At 60.7% G+C, this 23047-nt stretch overlaps 1 protein-coding gene across 1 annotated transcript in view; it reads right to left on the bottom strand.

Annotated features, from left to right (window-relative positions):
- Positions 1–668: 668 nt before the first annotated feature.
- PSD (pleckstrin and Sec7 domain containing) overlaps positions 669–23047 on the bottom strand; it is a 35960-nt gene continuing 13581 nt past the window's right edge. The window contains exons 5-16 of the mRNA XM_075505015.1: positions 18639–18833; positions 18077–18157; positions 17390–17502; positions 16511–16569; positions 15918–16007; positions 5968–6011; positions 4495–4673; positions 3587–3657; positions 2842–2999; positions 2368–2512; positions 1563–1706; positions 669–1299 (exon numbers count right to left, since the gene is read on the bottom strand). Of these exons, the coding sequence (XP_075361130.1) occupies positions 1060–1299; positions 1563–1706; positions 2368–2512; positions 2842–2999; positions 3587–3657; positions 4495–4673; positions 5968–6011; positions 15918–16007; positions 16511–16569; positions 17390–17502; positions 18077–18157; positions 18639–18833 (1519 nt within the window). The 3' untranslated portion in view covers positions 669–1059. The remainder of the gene's footprint in view (positions 1300–1562; positions 1707–2367; positions 2513–2841; positions 3000–3586; positions 3658–4494; positions 4674–5967; positions 6012–15917; positions 16008–16510; positions 16570–17389; positions 17503–18076; positions 18158–18638; positions 18834–23047) is intronic.

The raw sequence follows: 23047 nt of genomic DNA, 5'->3' as shown, positions 1-23047 counted from the left end.
GCACACTGCCACCCAACGCAGCCCGGGTACGATGCTCACACCCAGGCAGCAAAAACAGGAGTGGTTCAGGCTGCCGGGGGGGGTCGTGAAGCACCAGCACATCAGCCCTCCATGCAGCCATGAGCGCAGCAATGGGTGCTGCCATCCTAAGGCTACCTCCTCGGTGCCGGTGGCTGCGGGGCTGTCTCTCTCTCTGAAAGGTTGCTGGTGCCAGAGCAGGGCTAGGGTGCAGGTAATGGCACACACAGGAGCCCATGCTCAGCTTGCTGCAGGGGGGGGAAGCTGGGTCTCCCCCTGAGTCCATGTAAAAACCTCCTCCCCCCAGAGTACAGTGCCTACAGGACATGGCTGGGTTTGTGGTTTTGTTTGTTTTTTTTAAACAGTTCCCAAAAAGCATCAAAAGTAGCCCCAAAAAACCCTCCCTGTTGGTCAGCTCAATCTGGTACTAAAAAGTGCAAAACTGTATCACAAAAACCGTTCAAAAGTTGTAAGAAAGCAGGGAGGGTGCAGAGGTGGCTGGGGTGGCAGGGAGGGGGCCAGGTGCCATTGCCCTGGCTCCCCAGGCCACCAGCTCCAGGAGAGGGGACAGGCCAGGGCTGGCCCCCTCCTGTCTGCCCCCCATGGCACAACGGAGCTGGAGGAGAAGCAGCCGCTGGCTTTGTTTTTGCTGCGGTTTTGTCTTTTTTTTTTTTTTTTTTTAAACCACTGAAGAATTGAGCCCAGTGGGTGGGTTTTGGTTGTTCCACCTCCCCAGGGCAAGGAGACTGGGTCCTGCAACCAAGCGCAGGACAAGGAGGGGCAGGAACGAGTCTGATGGGGCCGACGATGCGGGCAGCTCCCGCGGGCAAGGACTGGGGACCGTCCTGCTCTGCCACCATCTCGGGCGGAGGGGCCGCAGCCCTGCCTGGCTGGTGCTGGTGGCCGGGGAAGGGCTGTCACCCCCCCAGCTCATGCCGCAGATGGACGGATTCATGCAGGGTCTCAGCAGGCACATGGCCTCCATCCCGGCACCGGGGGGGCAGGAACGGAGCTGCAGCGCAGGCAGCTGATGCCCCTTGCTTATGACTTCTGGGGGTGGCCAGGGGTCTGGCGGCCAGCGCGCTCCGAGACGTTGCGCTTCACCTTGGTGGCCGTGCTGGAGGGCTCTGCGTTGAGCGAGGGGCTGGAGGAGGATTTTTTCAGGCCATCGTCCTCCCCGCCTGCTGTGTCAAAGAGGGTGGACTCGAACGCTGCCAGGTCCTCAGAGCCGGCCTTCAGCTTGGCCCGCAGCAGCATGGCATAGGTGCCATAGCGGGATTTCTAGGGGGCACAGTGCAGCGGAGAAAGGGGTTGGTGAGCTGGGCACTGCCCCTCAGCCAGCATCCCGGGGTGGGGGGATGCTCGTGGTCCCTCCACCCCAGCCAGCATCTCAGGGTCGGGGGGAGGCTCGCGGTCCCAGAGCACGGCAGTGGCACACTACAATTCAGCTGATGGGGATGGGGGGGGGGAAGGTCCCACCACTCAGGCTGGCCAGCTGGTGGGGCAGAGGGGCTGGGGGCAGACGGGGGTGTCTCCCAGCTCACCTCAAACTCCAGGTAATCTTCCTTCTGCTTCAGCTCCTCGTACTCCTTGCCCTTCACCTTCTTCTCAGGCAGCGAGGAGCGATGCTCCAGCAGCTCTGCTGACATCGACTTGAACTTGGTCTCGTGGCTCTTCACCTGCTCCTCCTGGGGAAGGGTGGCACCACGTCAGTGCCCTGCTCTGCCCTCTGCTCTGCCCCCCCGCAGTGTGAGCTGGCAGGGGCCAGAACAGGTTTTTCCCCTCCTAAGTGCAGCCAGGAGCTCAGCTTCTGCTCCTGGGTTTGTTTGGGTTTTTTTTGGTGTTTTTTTTTTTTTTTTTTTAAATGGCAGGCAAGAGCACAGGCCATTGGAGGCAATCTGCTCCCGCCTCGTGGGGGGCTGGCTGCAGTCTTAAAGCAGAAGAATTTAATCCCCTCTAAAACTAGGCTGGTGGGTTTTTTTAATCCTTTCTGCTCTATGAATAACTGCCCTGGCATGCATGAGCGCCAGCTAATCCCCCTGGCCGGTCGCCTTTCAAGGTCCTGGCCCTGGCAGGACCCTGCAAGCTGTGGTGTGGGACCATGTTCTCCACGGTCTGACTCCATTGCCTGTCTCCCATCCCTGCTGCCAGGAACAAGATCTCACTGCCCACCCCCAACCTCAGCACCCCTTGCTCCGTGTCTCCCCAGCCATGCTCCCTCAGCCCTGTACCCTGCTGGGAGGCAGCCGGGCACGTGGCACCACATGGGTCCCTCCACAGGGGACAGTGCCACCAGCAGACCCACGGGGTCTGTCCCATGCTCCCGGCTGCCCCCACACCACGGCCCACCTGGGACAGCCTGGTGTAGGAGCTGGGCAGCAGCGGGCGGCTGAACTTCTTCTGGGAGCCGATGGCCGCGGGGAAGGGGGGTGCAGAGAACATGGCTGCCACCACGTTGATGCGTGTGATCCACGAGTGCATCTGTTCGGGGTTCCTGGGGAGAAAGGCCAAACCACAGATGGACTCTAAGTGTCACAGGCAGAGGGACCTACCCTGCAGACAAGATCCGGGTCCCTCAGGCCTGGCCCTGGCCAGCCACGGCACCTGGGGCTCTGCCCCCAGTGACTTGGGCCATCGCAAGCCCATCGGGGTGGGAAGAAGAGCTGGGCAAAGCACAGTGCTGACATGGGGTCCCTTTCCTTCCAGAAAGGGCCAGGACAGGAGAGAGCAATGTGGCTCTAAGCCCCATGCCACCCTCTGCCCCAGTTGGACGAGCCCCTGCGCCCCAGCATGGGGCACAGCCAGTGACCCTCGGGGACTCACTGTGCTTGGAAGAGGAAGATCCTCCAGTCAGCTGTCCTGAGGTAGAAGACGTTGGGTCGCTTGCTGTAGTCAGACGCCCGCGTGGCAAGCGAATGGTGGATGCTAATAGCGTTCTTCAGCTCCTCTTCCACCAGCGCCTTCCCTGGCTTATACTCCTCCTGTGAATCACAGGGCGTTTCAGAGCCAACTTAGGGATGCACCCCACTATGAATCAGCTCTACAAGGCTGTGGGGACTGCAGGCAAGTGCTTGCAGCGGTGGGGCTTGGACATCACCCTCCACCAGGCTGCTGCAGGCTCTGCCTCCAGCTCGCGCTATACCCATGGGGAGAGGCTGCACAACCCGGGTGCATGGGCCTGGCAACAGCACGGTGGCTGTTCCCCACTGCCCCGCATCTGGGCGGCATGTGTGCCTGCAGGAGACTGGACGTGCAGCCCAAACCCCTCCCAGGGCAAAGATCCCCATGCCTCCTCTCTGCCCAGCCAAGCCCCTGCATGCAGGGCTCTTGGTTGGCAGCCGCTTTCACTGCCCAGGCTGAGCCCGAGCACCCCAGGAACAGGGATGCCACCAGGTCCCCAAGCAACAGCTCAAGCAGGCATGGTGTTGAGGCTGCTTAGGCCAGGCTTTGCAATGCTGTGCGCTGGAGCCCCTCTCTCGCTGTTGTGGGGACTGCTGTGACCTCCCCTCCTGGGTTGGGGATGATCCCTCTCCCTGGCACGGACACGGGTGGCCCCGCTGCTGCCTACCTTCTGCAGGTAGAGAATCATCCCCTTCAGGATGGCGTGGAAGGGCTTCCAGCCGCGCTTCCCTCGGGGCGCTGCCAGGGAGGAGAGAGCAGCCCAGACATCAGCCCCAACACCAAGCTGGGGAAAGGCATCCCCCCCCATCCTCCTCCAGCCAGCCCTGCCACGGCGCACGTCACCCCACCCCGGGGACGGGCAGCACGCCAGGACTGTCCCTGCACACCTGAGCCCGTGCCGGCCGCGTGGCTGGCAGATGGTGCTGCTGGCAGGGGGGCCGCCTGCCGCCTCCTGGGGCCGGCACCGCTGTGCTTCCCGCCTTGCCGCTTGCGCTCGGCTTCACCGCTGCCTCCCTGCTCGGGGAAGGGACGAGGCAGTGCTGCCCGCCAGGTAATGCTGGCTTTGGAGGGCGGCTGCATCTAATCAGATCAAGGCGGCATTAGACAGCCAGGGCTTAGAGGGGATTTTTACGGTGGAAACGGTGAACGTGCCTGGCAGCGCCCAACCAGCAGCAGCCTGTGCGGCTTGTTTGCTGCACCACAGGATGCCTTCCTTCATCCCCGCCGTCCTGTGGCAAGGGTGCATCCCCCAGGGAGCCCACCCCACCTCCCTGCCTGCCCCCTTCCCAGCGCTGTGGGCAAGGGCTGCGCTGCCTGCCACCGTCTCTGCCTCTGCCCAGTCCTGATGGTGGGGGCAGATGGGCAGGGAGAGGCTTTCAGGCTCCCCAGCCCGGGGGCTGAATTATGCCCAGCACAGTTGGACAGAGAGGGCACAGAGGGCTGACACTGGAGACTGGCTTGATGCTACAGTCAGACGTCATGCAGTGCCTCCTGCCCCGCTCCCCGTTAGGACTTCTGGGGCTCGCCAGTGCCCCCTTGCCCTGAGTCCCTCCCGTCGGCTCCCCAGGCACCTACTTTTCTTGCAGTCGGGATCAGCGTGGATCTTGCGCACTAACAGTCCATGCTTGTAGGTGGCGATGCTCGAGTCTTGGGAGAAGTCCAGAAAGGGGTTACTGCAGCTGCTGATGCGCTTGATGGACTTAGGGTTGGGGTCTGCCAGCTCCGAGAGGGACTTTCTCAGCTCCTCCTCATCTCTGCCAGGCACAGATTTGGGCCAGGAAAGGGTTTGTTACCTTGCTGGGGAAAGCAAATACCAAGCCTCCCAATACCAAGTGGCATACCTTGCCAGTGCCACTTTTAGGCCTGGCTTCTGAAAGGGAGGCCAGGAAAGGCAGACCAGGCTCAGCAGTCTCCCATCGCCACTGGAGAGCATCCCAAACCCAGTCATGCCTCTGTGCCCCTGCCCCTCTAGGCTGGCAGCTGAGGTGCTGCCTGGCCCCTCGAAAGACAAGGCCTGGGGGTGTCTGCTTCTGCCTCAGGGTGGGTGGCCCTGCCTGCCCCAGGGAGCGAGGAGCATTTTTGGTCAGGGCTGGGACTGATGCTGGCCAAGCCGACGAGCCAGGGGCCGTGGAGGAGCTTGGCACCCTGGGGCTTGGCACCACCACAGCCCCCCTGGCCCGTGGTGTACAGGCTCGCAGGCAGGAGCTGGCCAGGAGAGAGGGTCTAGAGGGAAAACCCCTCAAAGAGAGACCCAGGGTGCGGTCCCCACTCCTTCAGGGCAGCAGCTGGGCTACAGGGCTCAGAGCCATCAGCAAAGGGGTGCAAGGAGCCTGCAGCGGGGAGGGCTCGGGCAGCACCAGGGCTCCAGGCCACGGCCCCTCGCACTGCGGGCAGGCTGCTGTGGGCAGGCTGCATCGGTGCTGCTCCCCCCGCCCGGCAGGAAGATGTGGGAGCCCAGAGCTGCTGCCTCCCCCCTCCCTCAGACCTGCTCGCTACTAATTAAACCCCTCAGCATCTGCCGGCGTCTCCATGGCAGCAGCCCGAGTGCATTGGCTCAGCGCTGGCGGTACCGCCGGGCTGATTAATCCCCGCAGCGCGGGCGCTGCCACTCCTGCTGCTGGAGATGGCAGCTGTGGGCGAGGGTGCGGGCACCCTGTGGGGCTCCGGCACAGCCACAGCCCCCCTAGAGCCTGCCTGCTTCCACCCCAGGCACGGCCGCCAAGGCACGAAGCAATGCCAAAGCTGCGGGGAGCTGGCCTCAGGCAGCCTTCCCCTAACATGCCGGGGAAGGGGTCCCCGTCAAGATGCTGAGGGCAGCCAGGGGTACGCTGCCACCGCAGCTCTCCAGGCACCCCCATCCCATCCCATCTCAACTCATCCCATCCTACATCCTCACAGGCCTGCAGCATCACGGCTGATGGGGCCTCTAGGGCAGGGCGATGCTCCGGTGGGGAGGGCAGGAGGGGCAAGGAAGCCCCCCGTGCCGGCAGGGCGGCCCCGCTGCCCCCCCAGCACCAGGCAGCAGCATCCCCCAGGAGGGATACTCACATGGCCCACTGCAACTTCTCGTTCTTGATGGAGCCGTACAGCGCCTGCGGAGAGAAGAGCGGGGGATCAGCAGGAGAGTGGTGCCAGGTCAGGGAGCTGCTCCAGGGACGGAGGGGCCAGGCCAGGCTCCTCGGGGGCAGTGGAGGTTAAGGCAGCCCCAGGCCAGTTCATCCTGGTCCAGCCCTGTCCTGGCCTGGCCAGCCAACTGGCCTTGTTTCAGGGCTACAGGTACCTTCTCCTGGGCACCACGGGACCTGCAAACCCATGCGCACCCTGGGCACGGTGCTGGGACACAGCCCTGGCTGTCTCCCCTCTCCTCCCCTCCCTCTCTGCCTGCCCAAAACAGCGGCATGGCATTAGCAGCATGACAGCAGGGCGCACCAAACATTTCCAGTCCTTTGGGAGATCCACTTCTCCCCGCTCCAGGGTGTCCCAGCCTGGCCAAAGGGATGGCCTTCAGGAGGCCCAGGCCCCAGGAGAGCAAGCCTTCAGGCTGGACTTCAATGGTGCATGCCTGCACCCTGCTTGGCGGGACTTCAGCCTGCCCCCGTGCCTCCAGCAGCTCCATGCCACGACACGCCACAGCCAGCAGCCTCCCTGCCGTCGGCCGTCTGTCCTGGGCCAGCAGAGGCGGGCTCGTGGCAGCACCCAGTGCTCCACAGCGATGTGATGCTCCCATGGGAGGCTGCCCAGGAGCACGCTTAAGCTTCGGGAGAGACTTCAGCAGGGCGCTGGCCCTGGACTTGCAGAGACACCAGCACACCATCATTCATGAAAACCTCAAAGGACCTCATGGCTGGTCAAGGCAGGATGGGTGTTTGCCTACTGCTGGGCTGCTGCTGCTTGGGGTGGCTGTGGCCTGTCCGTACCCCTCCCCAGCACCCCCCAAGTACCCTGCCCTCCCTGCTGGCCCAAACACCGCAAAGTTGAGCAAGGCAGGACCCGCTGCCTGCATCTGAGCACAGGAACAAGCTGAGCCTGCCTGCAGCGGGATGCTCCAGGGCCCCGCTCCCAAGCGTTTGTCCGGTCCGAGCTGGGTGCAAGCCAGAAGCGCTCGGCACGGCTCTGCAGCCGGGGAGGCTCCGGAGGGGGTTTCAACACAGCGCTCGCAGAGGGTTTCGGAGCAAGATCTGGAAGGCATCATCCTCGGAGGAAAATAATCGAGTCTCGCACAGGCTGCTCAGGCAGCTGTCAACATCCATCACTGGGCCGGAGGCTGCTGCTGAGAGATCTTGCTGGTGGCTGAGAAAGTACAACTGGAGGCGTGCAGGGAAAGCCAGCAGACAGGCCCCAGCGGGGTCTGGGGAAGGGACATCCATCACTCCCCGAGAGGCGCAGCGGCCAGGACGGAGCGGGGAGCCGGCTCCTCCCGCACTTCCCTGTCGGGGCAATGCTGGCGCAGCATCAGCTTGTTTCTCAGAGGGTGAAAGGGATCGCCCCGATCTGCAGGCAGAAAGCGGGGTTCATTTGTCTCCTGGGAAGACAGGAGGCTCAGGGAGGGGGTATGGCCTCAGTGCCCAAGAGGAGATTAGACTCCCACCCCATTTGTGCAGCCCCGGTGCTGGAGGGGCAGGATGCTGAGGCGTGAGCAGTGGGTACCCACCAGAGGGCTGGCAGCCAGGCGGCCAGGGGAGCACAGGTTGCAGAGAGACCTAGAGAAGAGCCTGGGAATAAAAACCAACCCAAAGTCCTGCAGAACATAACCTGGGAGCAGAGCAGGGGGAGAAGCAGGTGTCTCAGAATAATGTGGACAATAAGGAATCGCCACAGGAAACAGAAGGGAAGGAATCTTACTCACTGCCAGGGACGCAGCCGAAAGACGCCGAGAACCAACAGATTAAAAGGAGACTGAAAAACTGGCACAGAGAAGTGGGGACTGGAAACTACAGAAAAGCTCCTCAGAAAGAGCAGGCAGGACGGGACATGTGGCTTGGCTTCCACCCGGCTCAGTGACAATACAGAGAGGGGCCAGCTCTGCACCCCAAGGAAGGGAGACGTGAGCCAGCTGAGCGGGGATTTTGGAGGACAGGGCAAGGTGCCACACCAGAGGGGACCGCAGCCCCCAGGCCCCCAGCCCCGCGCAGGGCTTGCAGGAGGATTGCTGCTAAACGCCGAGAGAATGAGCTGATGTCAGAAGATGCCTGGGGAGTAATTCTGGACGGCACAGTGCCGGACAACAGCCCGGCACAGCACCACGCTACAAAAACATGGGCTCTGGGACTGTCGGTGCACACTTTAAAGGCTGAACTGCTTTGTGGCTTCAGAAGGCTCCAGCCGCCCTGCTACAAGCCCCAACAGCATCCCACAAGCCCACTGCGGGCAGGAGCTGCCAAGTACCCCCACCTCAGAGAGGGGGAGCAGGGGCTGCTCAGCACTCCTGTGTGGGGGGACAGCGAGAGGCAAACTGGGGGCCTTGGGGAGACTGAGAGGGCAATGCAAAGCTTTACGTCTACACTTAAATCCTGCCAAGACTCTGCTTGGCTAAATGCCACCCCCGGCTGACACCAGCCTCAGGAACAAAGCTGGTGGACTCAGCCCAAGTCCTAGCTGAGAATATGCGCTCCAGCCACAAAGCCCATCCTGCTTTTCTGGTCCCGCGGCAGTACCACCACCCATCAGTCCACTAAACTCTGGGCTCTTTGGTGCACAGACCATTTCTGCTGGCAAAGCACAGGTGGTGCAGGCTCCTGAAGCCTAACTCACAACCACGTCAGCAGAGACCAGACACCGCTTTTATCACTCAGCAGGTCCCTCTCTCCAGGCTGTCTTTGCTCTGTGGATTCATTGCCCCGGGCCGTAAGGATGGCACCTCTTGGCAGCTCTGAACTTGCAAGCACTGCCCAAGAGAAAGCAGGGCACTGGCCCCATGCCACTGCGGCCGACCCCAAGCGTGGTTGGGGTTTTTTGGCATCACCGGGTAATGAGCTCACTGCTGCAGCACGCAGGGCCAGCCAGCTCTGCCCTAGACATGCGCAACACCGAAGAGACCTAGGAATATACTGTCCCGGTGGGATTTCTAACTGAACCAACAACATCTTTCTTTGGTGCCCTCCCTCCTGAAAGCAGGCTGAGAGGATGTCCCCGAGTCCTGCTCTAGCAAATGTCTCCAGGAGGGCTGGGGGGCTGCACTGGGCAAGAGGCAGGGCTCTGATGCTCCAGCCCGGCCTTAGCACCAGCCCCGCTGGGGACAGCCCTATGCAAGCAGGGCAGGGACAAAACATCCCCCTTCAGCTCCCCAGCTCAGAGCAGACCAGAGGGGAGATCCAGTCCTGGTTTGGGGAGCTGGGCAGCAAGCTGGCCTGGACACAGCTTTGGCACAGACTGGACTGTACAGAGGGCAGTAGCCCAGCACTCAAGTAACAAAGGAGGGTTAAGGCAGGAATTTAGACATCTGGCAGAGGGTTTTAACCCTTTCTGGGGTGCCTCTTTTATGGATCGTACCTCTTACAGACACGTCCCCTTTCCAGTCTGCTGGTTCCTGTGCTAAGCAACACAGTGCTCGGCTCTCAGCGCTGCAAGATGCCCTGCGCAGGTCAAGGCTCCCCTTCCTCCTGCCAGCCCTGTGACCAGCCATGGCTGCGTGACATTCGGCAAGACAGACTTCACAGCCACCAAGCGCCCTCCCTGCAGTCATTCTCCCTCTCTCCGTGCCTGGCAGCATTTCAATACGAGAGCTCAATTGCTGGCTTTCCCCAACTTTTTCTTAGCAAAATATCTTTCTCTACACCCAGCCACAAAGCTCTGTCAGGTCCCCCAGGCATCCAGAGCCCCCAGCTGCGCAGATACGAATGGCACCGTCAGATCAGGGATGTATATCAGTGGGAACCATACCTATGTCAGGTCCCTTATTCACCTGCACAGCCCCCCTCCACCCCCGCTGCCTGCCCAGCACGCACAACCCATGCTCAAGAACAACTCATCACCTGGCATGCACTAACCCTGCTGCGCACACCCCGTGTCGTCCCCCCCCCCCTCCGCTGCAGAGGGGCTCCCACGTGCAGACAGAGCAGAGTGACTTGGGGACAGACTTTTTTCCCCGTTGGGTGGACTGCCACAGGGACAGTGTCCTGTGCGTCACCTTCCGTCCTGCTGCAGGCAGCAACAGCAGGCAGCGGAGGATGGCTACCCATCCCTGCTCCACGCTTTCAACTCAGCAACATCACAAGCTGCACCAACATCTTTTAAAACATTCCTTGCCCAGCCGACTATCCACCCCCAGGACGGCAGACCCCTCTATCCCTCCCAGCGCAGCCCCACAGCGCGGGAAGCAGCGACCGAGCGTCTCCCTTCCAACTGCTTGTTTCCATCTGAGTGCGTCACAACTTAATGCTGCCCCCAGACCGTACTGCGCTATGACAGCATCGCCGCTTGTCACAGCCCTGATGTCCCCGCTGGGCTGGTTTTGACCACAGGGGCAGCCCAGGTGGCTCTGGGGTACCCCTGCCTGCTCTTCCCCAGCCTGCCTCCAACGCGGGGGCCAGCGAGGACTCTCCGCTCGCTGCTACACCAGAGGCAAGCATCCAACCGAGGCAGGATGCGCCCAGAGACAGCCTGTTCGCTTCTCCCCACCTAGGACCGATGCACACCAGCGTAACACCTCCAAAACGGATGCCGGCTCACAGCAAGCTCTTGGCAGTAAAAAGCGCTTTTTCGTCCAGGCAGCCACTCCTTCCTCTCCAGCTCTGCTCGGCTGGGAGCCGGGGCTGCGGCGCTACCCCTCCGCGCTGCCTTGCGGCTCTCCCCGCCACCCCAGCCGTGTGCCAGCCTGCCCTGGCCGGGCTGGCACGGCTCGGCGCAGCCCTTGGCGGGGAGCCCGCAGAGCTTGTCACTTATGCTAAACTGGAGGGCTGGTCCCAGCGGTACGGCTCTGTCCTGGATTCTTCTCGCAGCGATGTTTTCGAGCAAGCGTTGCTGTCAAGCCATCGTAAGCGGCACAATGTCACCCAGGGCTTGCCGTGCTCCCGCTGCCCCCGTGCTCGGGGTGGGATGGGGGGAGGGCGGCAGGGCGGGAGACGGGGACCCTCAGGCGGAGGGGGGCTGATGGGGACCCGTCTCCGCAGAGAGCGGGCAGGGGAGGGAGACGGGGCCGCCTCTCGCTACATCCATGCCACGGCCCAGGCACTCGCAGCGGGCGGGCCGGCGGCTGTCCGGGCGTGTCCGTCCCCCCGCCCGTGCCCCGCCGGAGCGCAGGGCGCTGCGCATCCCCCGCGGCGCCCCCCGCTCCCCCGGCCCGCCGCTTACCGGCTTCTTCTTGCGGCGGCTCTGGAGGCGGCTGACCACCAGGTCGGTGTAGAGCACCGGCTTGAGGGTGCGGGAGCGCTGGGGCCAGCCGTAGCAGAAGGTCTCCACGCCGCGGTAGTTGCGCCCGTAGCGCACCGAGCACATGGAGCGGGACCGCATGCGCCCCGCGCTGCTGTTGATGCTGTTGACGCCGATCATCCTGCCGGCGGCGGCGGGGGGGGGGGGGGGCGGCGGGGTGCCCGGCGGCCCTGCCCGGCCCTGCCCGGCCCTGCCTGCCCTGCCTGCCGCGGCCCGCTCCGCCGCCGCCGCCTGTTGAAGCCGGGCCGGGCCGGGCAGGGCTCGGCGGCTGCTGCCCGACAGAGGCGGGGCCCCGCCCCGCCCCGCCCGCCGCAGCCAATGGCTACCCGCGGCGCCCGGCGAGCCGAGCCGAGCCGAGCGGGACCGAGCCGAGCGGGACCGAGCCGAGCCGAGCCGAGCCCAGCGGGACCGAGCCGAGCCGAAGCGAGCGGGACCGAGCCGAGCCGAGCCCAGCGGGACCGAGCCGAGCCGAGCCGAGCCGAGCTGTGGAGCCGGGCCCGCGGAGGCAGCGGTGGGCATCCCGCCTGCTGGGACACCATCCCCGGCCCTGATGCCCCACGAGTTGCCCGAGCTTCCCCCGGAGCTGCCCCCGGTGCACCAGCTGGCCCTCCCTGCCTCCTTTCCGCCCCCCGAGGGAGAGCTGGAGCAGGTGGCTGGACCTTCCTGGGCTCATGGGGCTGGGGGACAGCGGTGGTGACATCCCAGGGGCTGCCTGGGCGCCATCGGCAGGCGGCACCTCCACCCCGTGCCAGCTGGGCAGGCGTCAGAGCTGCTGCTGCAGCCCGGCCTGCACCAGGGACCTCCAAAGGGCTGAGCTGGTAGGAGCTCTCAGACCTTCCGTCTTCAGTGCCCACCCCACACTTAACCCTCCTGCCCATTCCTTCGAGGTCAGGCCAGAAAAATCAGTAGCTAGAGCTGGCCGGCTGGTTAAGGGCAGGATGTAGATGCTCCAGGGAGCTGTTCCCGTGAAGAAGCAAAGGGCTGGGCATCCTTGCAGAAGGCATGAGGATCGATGCATCATTTAGTTAGGCTTGACTGAGTAGGAGATGCGGCCAGTGGAGAAGAGGAAATTTTCCACTCTGTCCTGGCTGCTTGGCATAGCAATCGCTGGGCAAAGCTTGCGAGGGAGGGGGCACGGGTGCCCAGCCCATCAGACATGCTGGGCTGCCCCCGAGGCCGGGGGAGCTGTGGGAGACAGGGGCAGGGCAGCATATCGTTCCCAGGGGAAACGGAAAAAAAAAAAAAAAAAATAGCCCGGGGGATTAGACTGAGCAAGCGTTCCTGAGATTACAGCTCAGAGGTGGGAGCTGGGGCTTTCTTCCCACATTGCTAATCACTTACCCAGCACTCTGAGCTTCTGAGCCCTGCCTTGTGCCTCCAAGCTGGAAGGTGGGGGCCCATCCTACCTTCCTCCCCCGGGGACCCGACTGCATTGTCAGGCTTAATTCATTAACATCTGCGAAGTGCTCCAGCTCCTAGGCTGGAAGGCAGCACAGATTTGGCTCACTCCTGCAATCGCTAAGCAGCACTAGAGAAAAATGGGGTCTGATCTGGCCCTACTGTGTTGCTACCAGCCAGCAAAGCACAAGGTTAAGCTAAAAGAGTAAGGAAGATGGGGAAGAGCTAAGGCTCTGCAAAGTGATCAATCATGTAAAGGTCAAATCCATGTCTGAAATACAAGAGGCAACCAGCAACAGTGAGTGAAATCCCAGGGGGCCTGGGCTAAAATCACACTGACAGGAGAAGAGCAACATCTCAAGAGCTAACCAAAATACCACCAGCTCCAGGACGTCCCGCTTCACCTCCTTCCTTGCGGGGTGGGCAGCTGCCTTCATTTGGTCACAGGAGTTCGGGTCCAAGCCTGCAGACATGGGCATCCTCGGGCATGGCATTATACAGGTTCTTATATCCCCGGCATGGCTCCCTGCCCTGGTGGGGAGGACACCCGAGTCGGAGAGCTGGGCAGCCCTGCCTGTGGAGTACGATTCTCCAGGGGAGCTTTCAGAGCCAGAGGAGAGAGTTTCCAGCAGCAGCAGCAGCTGGGTGACAGTAAGGCATCGCTGCCTTAGCTCCAGCAGCAGTGCCGTGCAGGGCACGGCGAGGCACTGCCAGTGAGGGGGCCGTGGTGCTCAGCTGTGAAAGCACAAGCTTTGAAGTGTTTTCGTTTCTTCTGCATAAAACTGGGATTGTTTACATCTATTATCTAGTAGCAGATAAAGTTCTCGTCTGACTCAAGCTGCCACCCGCTCTCAGGCATCATGCTGCGTATGTTTTGGGACTCCCAAGAGATGAGGGGAGCACCCAGGCTCCCTGCAGGTCTATTCCTGATGCTGTCCCCCAGAGTCACAGGGGATGGTGGCCTTGTGTCCCCCGCAGCCACCTAGGTCCTGCCCTGCTGTCCCCGTTTCCCCAACGGTGAGTGCTGTGCGTGGGGGCCATCTCAGGTCCTCCGGCTCTGAAGCTTGTGGGGCAGCAGCCTGCAATATCTCCCTGGGCAGGCTTGGAAGAGCCCCTAGGATCCTTCTTCTGTGTTGTTGGAGCTGCCCAAGACCCAGCCCTGAGCTTTGGGAAGCTCCTCTGAAGCCTGCCAGCCCTTCCCCTCCCCTGCTGCCCTTAGGAAACACGTGTGCTCCTGGAAGGCTAAAATTAGCCAGCCAGCTGTGCGGCACGCTTGCACAGGAGCCTCAGTCCCCAGGCATGGCCCGCCAGCCAGGTCTGCCCAGGAGACAGCATCCTACCCAGGGTAACAGGACTAGCACAGGCTGCCGCAGGCAGGGCAGCGGGAGAGGCTTTCCCCATTTCTCTGCCCCATGAGCCTGCGCGGGGACCCGAGCACCAGGCAGCTGAAAGCAGTGGGCAGAAGGGAGAAGCTGTCTTCTCTGGCTGAGCCTGGCAAAGGCTGCCCAGGAGAGGCACAGCCCCTTCGGGCGCCTTTCTGGGCCTTGCTGCCCCTTGCTGGGCCCCTCCCCAGCACAGGCTGACAGCGCTTTCCCCATCTCACCCACCCTGGGACCCCACTCCCCCTTGCACGGGCAGGGGCTCCTCGAAGAGAAGCGGTGCTTCAGGTGAGGAGCTGCAGCCTGCCCCGCACACGGTTCCTTGCGCTGCCTTTTGCTCCCCCTCCCCAGCACGGCTCCTGTACAGAGGCGGCTGAAAAGCGGCGGTGGGAAGCACCGCAGCTGCAGAGGGAACAGGCCATTTTTAGCAGAGCAGCCTCCCCGCTGCTGGGCTGCGGGCAGAGCTGTGTGGGGCTGTGCTGCAGTGCTGCACCCTCCGCCTGCTGCCTCACGCCCAGCAAAGGTCTTGGCCCCTACCCATGAGAGAAAGCCTGTAGCTTCGTGGCACTTGCTTCCTGCCCTATTTCTCACTGCCTGGGATCTGATGGGATAACTTGATCTCGTGTGTTTAAACCGCTGGTACTTTTGGGGGTGAATTCTAACAGGGATGTGGTGGTGCCTGAAGTGAGGGTACCCAACCGCGGGGCACCAGCGGCTGCAAAGGGGGCACGCCGAGGAGCCTGCGGAGCTCAGATGCTCCGGTGTGCAGCACCCCTGGAGGGCAGGGGTTCAGGTCCTCATTTTGGATGTTTCTATTCCATTTCAGGTGCTTAAAGCCTTTTCTGGAGCTGGGTTTAAAATTAGAGGAGAATTTTTCCCGAGTAACTCCTTTTACTGGTGAGGCGTGGGCTGAGAGGGAGGACAGCCCTATTGAGAGCTGCTGGTAACCCCTTAATGATGGGGTGAGCGACGCAGCCAGGAATAGACCCACAGAGGCTGAAAAGGGAGCTCAGCTTTTCACCCTCCATTGCCTTTTTTTCATCGACCATCTCCCCCTGTTGTGGCTCCGGCACCCTGTGGAAACCCATCTTCCACATCACGAGTATTTGCCAACTGTAGCGCTTCACCAACAGCAATGGTTTCTGCCCGGCAGGTCCCGTGGGAGCTAATCCCAGGGCCCGAGACGGGGAGATGGCAGCTCAGAAAACTCTCCCGAAAACAGGCGATGCCAGAGAAGCGCAGCAGTCTGAAGCCAGAGGTGCTCGCTGAACGCTGCCCTCCCTGGCCAAGCCCCCTTGGGTCAGGCAGGGAGAAGGCAGGAGTCCCCCAGTCACACCAGTGCAGTGAGTTCCCAGCTCCGGGACTTCAACCACCAGCCTACCCTCCCCATCGCCATGCCTTGCCCATTTCACCAGAAACATTCCCTCTGCCACCAGAGTTGGCCCCCGTTCCAGTTCCAGGGCCTGGCCATGGCTTTGGGCTCCAGTGCTCCAGGGAGCCGGGAAAGGCTGAATACCATGGGGTCAATGCCACTGCAGCCTCTGGCTGCAGCTGGGCAAACCGAGCCCTGTAAGCTGGCCCCGCATGTGCCCCCTTGCCTGCGATGCAGGCAGAGCAAGAGCAGTGAGAGCATCAGGACCCCAGCCGGAGCTCCAGTGTCCTCCTGGGCAAACGGGTCAGCCCATGTTCCCCTCAGCAAGGCAGGAGGAAAGCTGCAGGCAAAGGGACCACCACCGTTCCTGCATGAGGATGGACACATTCATTGCATCCCATATAGTCATCCATGTGATCCCGCCCAAAGCTCTCGCTTTTGCTCCTGCTGCTTGGCTGGCCAGGGAGAGCGACCGAATTTACCTTGAGCAGCTCCTTGGGGAAGTCAGTGCCTCCGTTGAGCCCCTCCAAGTTGCCAATGAAGTCGGAGCAGGACATTCTCTTCCCGATGTTCTGGGGTAGCCAGGGGGAGAGAAATGCAGGCGGTTACCTTTGGGCCAGGGGGGTGGTGCTGGCTGGAGCAGGTCCCACAGCCCAGGAACAGACCCCCTGTCTCTGCAGTGGGGTGAGGGACCAGCCAGGTCTCGGGGAGGCTGCTTGAAGGTGTGGGGAAGCTGCTGGCTCTCCAGGAGTCTTAAATAGCCTTCTTTTTGTAAGTCGGGTGCTACCTGCTCCCATGACAGCTAGTTTTGGAGTCTCACTCCTACCCTCTCTCCTTGTCCACTTTCCTCTTCTGACCTCATCCCACCTCCACATCTTCCAGCTCAGCATGTCTCCTCCAAAGCCCCACTCTCTCCTTCACCAGCTCCCTCTCTCACTCAGCCTTTCTCTTTTCTCCTCCCCAGACACATTAGGGGTGACCAGCCCTCGTGGGTCCAGGGTCCCGTACCTGCGGTTCAGGGTGGTGGGGACAGACAGCGCAGGGACAGACAGGGCCGATGGCAGTGGGAACTTACGTGTCCGTGCAGATCTGTGTTTAGCAGCATCAGAGCGCAGGTGAGGGTATGGGCTCCGTCTGCAGCACAAGCACAGGACAGGAATTAGAGCCCCTGGCTCGGCCCCGCAGCTGGCGCTCCAGCCCCTCAGCATCTCAGGCAGGGCACAGGGGCTCTGAGCCCCCAGGACAGCCCCAAGCCCGCTCCTCCCACCCCGGGCACGCAGGGCACACAGCAATCAGCGTGGTGCTGGCAGCACACGGGCGAGTAGGTAGGAGGCACTGAGTTAAAGCTGGTCCCAAACCTGAGCGTACAAACTCCCTTCCAAGCCTGCAGCCCCTTCAGCCAGGCAGCGATGCTGCAGCTAACCCTGCAGAGCTCCTAGCACGGCAAGGTGGGACCCGGCACAGCCCTCTGTCAGCCAGGCAGCCCAAACCTCACCTGCCCCAGAGCCAGCCCACAGCAGACCCAGCATGTGAACACACACAGGAGAGGCGCAAAGACGTGAAACAGTACAAAGTGGGTGTCTGTGCCGCCCCGAGTGCTGGGCACCCGAGTTTTCTCACCTGGCTATTCCCTGAGCCGAGGGTCTGAGAGCTGGGGTCTATTTGGTGAGGAGGGCCTTCTCTCGCCTCTTGTGCTAATCTGCTCAAGGTCAGAATTAAGGATGGGTTGAGCCCTAATTATGCATGACCCAACCAGAGCAGGTTTTTTTAAAAAAAAAAATCTAAAGCATCTGTCATTTGAGGGAAATGACATCTCCGTAACTGGGGCTGTCTCCTAAGGCGTCAGTACAGGCTCTCAGCCTGCTCTCTGGTTTCAGTTTGAGCACCTTCACCAAGCTGACAAACGCATGGGCTCAATTGAAACACGCACACATGGACACGCACAGTTTCTTACCCTCCGAAGAGATGGCGTTGGGATTACACTCGTAATAGCGCTGGGAAAAATGAGCCAGCACTCGCTCTCGCTCTTGCGTCTCTCCCATCAAGGCCAGCTCTTTTAGAAAGGACCTGAAGAAGCAGCAGCAGCAGCACTGGTCACACTTGAAGGCCACCAGCAGCTTCTCCAACCCACCTTGCGCAGCAGTGGAGCTGTGCTTTCCGGCATGGAGACCCCCTGTGTGCTGGATGAAGCCCTGCCATCGCACATCCCTCCCAACAGGCTGCAGGACTCCCCTCCAAGCCCACAGCATCATACCCTGCTGGCACATTGCAGAGACCTACAGCCAGCCCTGGGCTCTGCACCGGGGAAGGAGATGGGGGTGACACCAAGACGCTCTGGGCTTAAGGCCTGTAAAGCCAGTCCTAGGTGAACCTGATTGTCACCCAGCTGCACTGACTGGTGATTTAAGACCATTGGTCTTAATCTGGTGATTTAAGATTTTGCAGTTGTGTGGCTGAGAGACCACTTTGGGACTCAACCCTCACCATATAAAAGGTAAGGGGATCTCCAGGTGGGAGCCGTGGGGTCTGCTTGCTCCTGCAGATCCCTGTGCGGGTGCGGAGCTGTGGAGGGCATGGTCTGCTGGGACCCCACTTGGGTGGCCACCACACACGCACACAGGTACACGCACTCAGCTCTGACCTGAGAGCCTGGTCCAGGCTCATCCCCGTGAACACGAAGAACTTCAGATATTCCCCTGCCACCATCTTGCTGAACTCATTGCTGAAATAGAAAAGGGGGGAGTGAGAGTGGGATTGACCAGACCGTGGGGACAGCAAAAGGCACACAGGGGTGGGGTGGATTCCAGGAGGCCTGGAGCTCCCCAGGGCTGTGGGAAGCATGCTGGGGACAGAGACACCCCACACTCCCATGAAACTCAGAGGAGTCACCCACAGATCCAAAGGGAATACCGGGCATGTAAGACAAACTGGAGAAGCTAGAGTTGGAAGGGCCCATGAGAGGTCATCTAGCCATTCCCCTGCCCCGACACCTTACTGCAGCATTCAAGATGCAGTCATGGTAGGAAAGTATCAAAACCAGGATGTCTCTTAGGTTTTAAGACCTTTAGAGGTGTATAGATGTACCAGGTGTACCAGTCACGGGGAGTGGGCTCTGGGGTCCTGCCAGCTACTCCCTGCCAGCCTGGTGCCCTGCAAGAGCACCCTTGCAGAGCAGGCCATTCCTTGCAAATACCCACACGTACTTCTTCCCCAAGTGACGGGCCACATCTGCTTTTTTAAAGCCATCCAGGTTGTAGAGCCTCTTGGCCAGGCGTTTGGCGGCCTCCAGGTCAGCCTTGTGCCCGTTGGAGAGGGTGTCCGTGCTGCCCAGGGCTAGCTGCTCCACGCTGTCCATCTCCGAGTCCGAGTCCGAAACCAGCTGGCTCAGGGGGTGGTCGCTGCAATGGGAAGGGAACACTCCACGTTAGCCTGCCTACAGATCCTCTCCTCGTTCAGCTTCTCAGGAAACGCAGGTTCCTCACCCTGCTTTGGAGACCAGCTACTCATTGCTGGGACGCAGGATGAACAACACTGCTTAGAGACACTCCGAGGTCGGGTCTGGGAGCTAAGGGAAGGTTTGGAGATGTGGCTGGAGGAGAGGTGCGGTGACAGGACAGCTCCAGTGACTGATGACAGGACCAAGGCACCCAAACCCACGTCCAAACTGGATGTGGAGAGACAGGACAACTGCTCCAAAGTCCCCCACCCTGAGCCTGTGAAACTGCATGTGTGGGCTCAGGCTCTGCCAAGCTCTTCTGTAGCGGAGACTTGGAGCAGAAACATGTGCACATCACATGCTGTCCTACAGATCCGCACTCATTTTTTAAGCTGGACAAACTCCTCATGCTGCTCTCGAGCACAGTTTCTACCCAAGACAAGACAACTATAATTCTTTCACTCGCCTCTTCCCACCCACCGACTTCAAAGCACTTCACAGAAGGCAAAACTGAGGCAGAGAGGGTGAAGACGAAGGACCCCCCCCCCAGCCTCCCAGCTCACAGCAGGGTGTACTGTCTTCTTCAGGCTGCCCATCAGCTCTCAGCCCACCATGCCTTAAATGGCCACGTTAGGAGACACTCTTGGCTTAGCCCCCGAAGCAGTCTGACTCAGCAGCACAGAAGTTATCCCAACCAAAAAACTGGTTGAATCTAATCAACAACAAACGTTAAGCAACTCTGACCTCGCCCAAATTTTCTGGCAGCCCTCGCAATGTTCCAGTCTGATTTATTTTTAAAAGTCTCTAATTGAGTTTTAAGAGGCCTGCTCTCCTGAGCCAATTACCCAGGCCAATCTCCTTGAGGCTCTGCTTCTTCCACGAAGGACGAGGCTCCTTGCTGCTCAGCGCTGCCCGTCCCAGGGGAGCCCTGCGCAGCACTGACAGGCTGCCCCGTGCCTCGGGGGGCTCTCGGGTGCCTTCCTCCCAGCATCCCGGCATTCCCAGCCGGCGTGCAGCACGGGAAGCTGTTCTGCACTCAAACCTGTGGGCCAGACACTTCCCTGGTGAAAGCGGCTCCGATACCCTGCGAGTCCCTGGGGAGATGCGCTTGGCTCGGACCACTGCTGAGCTTGGCAGTGCCGGGTGGTGATTGTGGTAAGACTAGGGTGGGTGGCCCAGGGCAGACCTGTGCCCATTTGGCCCCAGCCCTCCCCAGGCAGCCTGTCCATCACCCCATGCCACCCTGGTGGGAACAGCCACGAGAGTGGCCACACGGTCACTAGGAGCTCACCAGCTCTGAGTCTGCCTGCTCTGGGGAGCTGTGCCGGGCAGGAGGCTTCCAGCATCACCGTCTGCATCACCAGCACACCCCGTCTTACAGGCATCCCTCCCACCTGCCTAAAACCTATCCTCCTCCCAAAATAGGGTGGCCGCATCCAAAGGTGCCGCTGGCATGAGCCCTGGTGCCTGCTGCCCTCCAGCTGTGCCCAGCTGTGCCTGCACTGGCTGGCAGAGCCAAAGCTGCCCCAGGAAGTGCCCGGCAGCAGAACAGGCTGGGTGCTGCTGGGCCAGTGCTGGGCACACACCCTGGCCCCACTTCTGCTCCTTGTGCGGCAGCAGCCACTGTGCCCTCAGCCAAGGACAGGGCTCACAGGCTCTTTGCTTCCCAGCAGCAGAGGAGATGAATCCATCCCAGCAACTGGCAGCCATGGGTTGTGGTGACTGTATTTTTTGCTAAAACTCTATCTGCTATCACAGGGGCATAGGCACTGTCCTCTTCCCAGCCCAGCAGCTCCAAGGCTGCGTTTCCAGCCACAGGCTGAGCTACAAAACTCAAAGCCACCCCTCCACCACTCCCCATGCTCCAACTGCACCTCCAGAGCAAGCGGCTGCTCAGTCACCCTCTGAAGCCCTTTTCATTCTTCTCAACCACCATCACTAAAATCTCCCGATACCCTTCTGGACCTTGCCTGTCCTGCCTGAGAGGTTGTCCTCCCTCACATGGCCAGTTCTTGGAGCCTTCCGGGGGCAAACCTAGAGCTCTGAGTCTCCCCGCGTGACCTCTCTTCCCAATCTGTGGTCCTCAGCTTTCCTATCAAGGGCTGAGCATCCAGGCATGGGGCCATTTACAAAACCTCTCTTGCCCTTCAACAACTGTATCTCCCTGCAGGCTCCCAATCCTTGGCTGCAATTCTTGCCTTGCATCTTGCAATGGGCATGCAGGGATCACAGCCTGGGTCTCAAAGCAGCTCTACCAGCAGGATCTATTGTCCCCTCCCTCACCAAGTCCCCATACTGATTTGGGGTTTTACACCAGCAAAGCATAACCTTGCTCTCAGGATGAGGCGCTACCCAGCCATGCCATGAAACAGGTTTTCTTCCAACACTCAAGCCACTCCCATGCTGTTAAACACGGACCATCAGCCTCGATAGGCTGGGAGCACCCCACTTGTGGCACCTGTCTGTCACCACTCAAAGCCCCAGCTGGCTTGGAGAATGTGTAGTTTAAAGAGAGAAAACCAAGAGCCCAATCCTTAAGCAAATGGAGAACAGAGCAAAGAGACATGTCCACGTCTGAGGCAACTGAGGTGATGCTAATTTTCTTGCCAATGAGCTAATGTCTCAGGGTGGGTTTTTTTTAGTGTACTTTCTAAAGAGACATTTCAGTTTGGCTTGAAGAAACACTGAGATAATATTTTTTACATTAGATACATTTTCAACCCGAGAACTGGCCCACACTTAAGGAATAAAGATCAAATTTGGTATTGTGCGAGTATCCTCGGCGTGCCTGAAATGAGTCATCCCCGAGCGGACCCAGCGCTAGCTCGTCCCTCTCCCTGCTGCCCGCCTAGGACAGCCACTGCCGCTCCCCATGTCGCCAGGAGCACAGGTCCCCCTGCCACCTCGGAGGTGTTTGCTAGAAAGCCCGGGTCCCAGCGCCTGTGTCAGCAGCAGCAAGGCACTTCTGGGGGTATCTGCGAGGAAGGCACATGATCCAGCTCAGGGCTCACCCCGGAACAGAGGCTCTTTTCCTCGACCACATCCCACCCCAGCTCAGCACGAGGACCAGGTTCTGCTCCCAGCCCTGGGGAGCAGCTGCAGGACCACAGTCCTGCTTGGGGTCACTGCACCACAGACACTCCTTCTCCAGGGCCCAAATGTTCCTTCTTGGGGCCAAACGCTCCTTTCCTGGAGCCAGATCCTCGTCTCGCCCCAATATTCCTCCTCTGGCCGGCTGCCTGGAGCCCAGCAGGAGAGACTGCAGCACCTTCCCTGGCTGCAATGCAGCGTGTCACTGCAGGAGCCCTGACGTCCTCTCCACCTTGCCACCACAAACCAGACTCACCCAGCACCATGTTCTCTCCATGGCTGTCAGCAACCAGGAGCAAATCTTCTCTCCTGGTTGTGGGGCAGCAATAAGGCACTAGCTCAGCAAAGCCTGCCCCGGAGGGCTGAATTCCAGCTCCTGGCTGCCAGCAGGGATGTATCTGCATGGTGGGACCCTTCCTGCAACAATGCCCTGCTCCCCAGGAGCGGGGAAGGAGAGACATCCCTGGGGACAGGCTGGGCCGGGTGACCATTGGTTTCAGCTGGGGGTGCTCAGCTGAGCTCCTGGGTTGTCCAGGTCCTGCCCGATACATTTGCAGGTGAGATACCTGCTATAGGAAACTCAAAACCTCCAACCACCATCTGAGTGCCACTTGCTCCGCATGGGAGGCTGGTTTGCATCCTGCACCATGAAGGCAGGGAGGGCAGGGAGCCTGGTCCAAGACCATGAGGGACACGTGCATAGGGCAGAACAGCACTCTGCCCTCGATTCCTGATGCCCTGCACGCATGGCTAGATGCCCGATGCCTCCACCAAACGAGCCCAGCCTACCTAATATTGCTGCTAAGAATGTACCAGACCGGATCTTTGGCTGAGCTAAATAAATGCAGCTCCCTCCATCGGTCTCAGCGGAGCGACTTTGATTTATGACAGCCAAGATCTGGGCTGGTTCATTCCTCGCAGAATTGAAGTTAGGGCTGGGAGGACACTTGAAGGTCAGCCAGACCAGCCTCCAAACACAGGCGGGGCTGGTCCTGCTTTCTGGCAGCTCTGGAGTCCAACCTGGTCCTCAAATCACCCAGCCACAGCAGCACCCGCCAGCATTACTGCTGCCACATCCAGGTAGGA

This window comes from Mycteria americana, chromosome 6 (assembly GCF_035582795.1).
Source record: "Mycteria americana isolate JAX WOST 10 ecotype Jacksonville Zoo and Gardens chromosome 6, USCA_MyAme_1.0, whole genome shotgun sequence".
Classification (NCBI taxonomy): Eukaryota; Metazoa; Chordata; class Aves; order Ciconiiformes; family Ciconiidae; genus Mycteria; species Mycteria americana.
The sequence above is the reverse complement of the archived record's forward strand: the minus strand, read 5'-3'. Positions and strand labels throughout refer to the sequence as shown.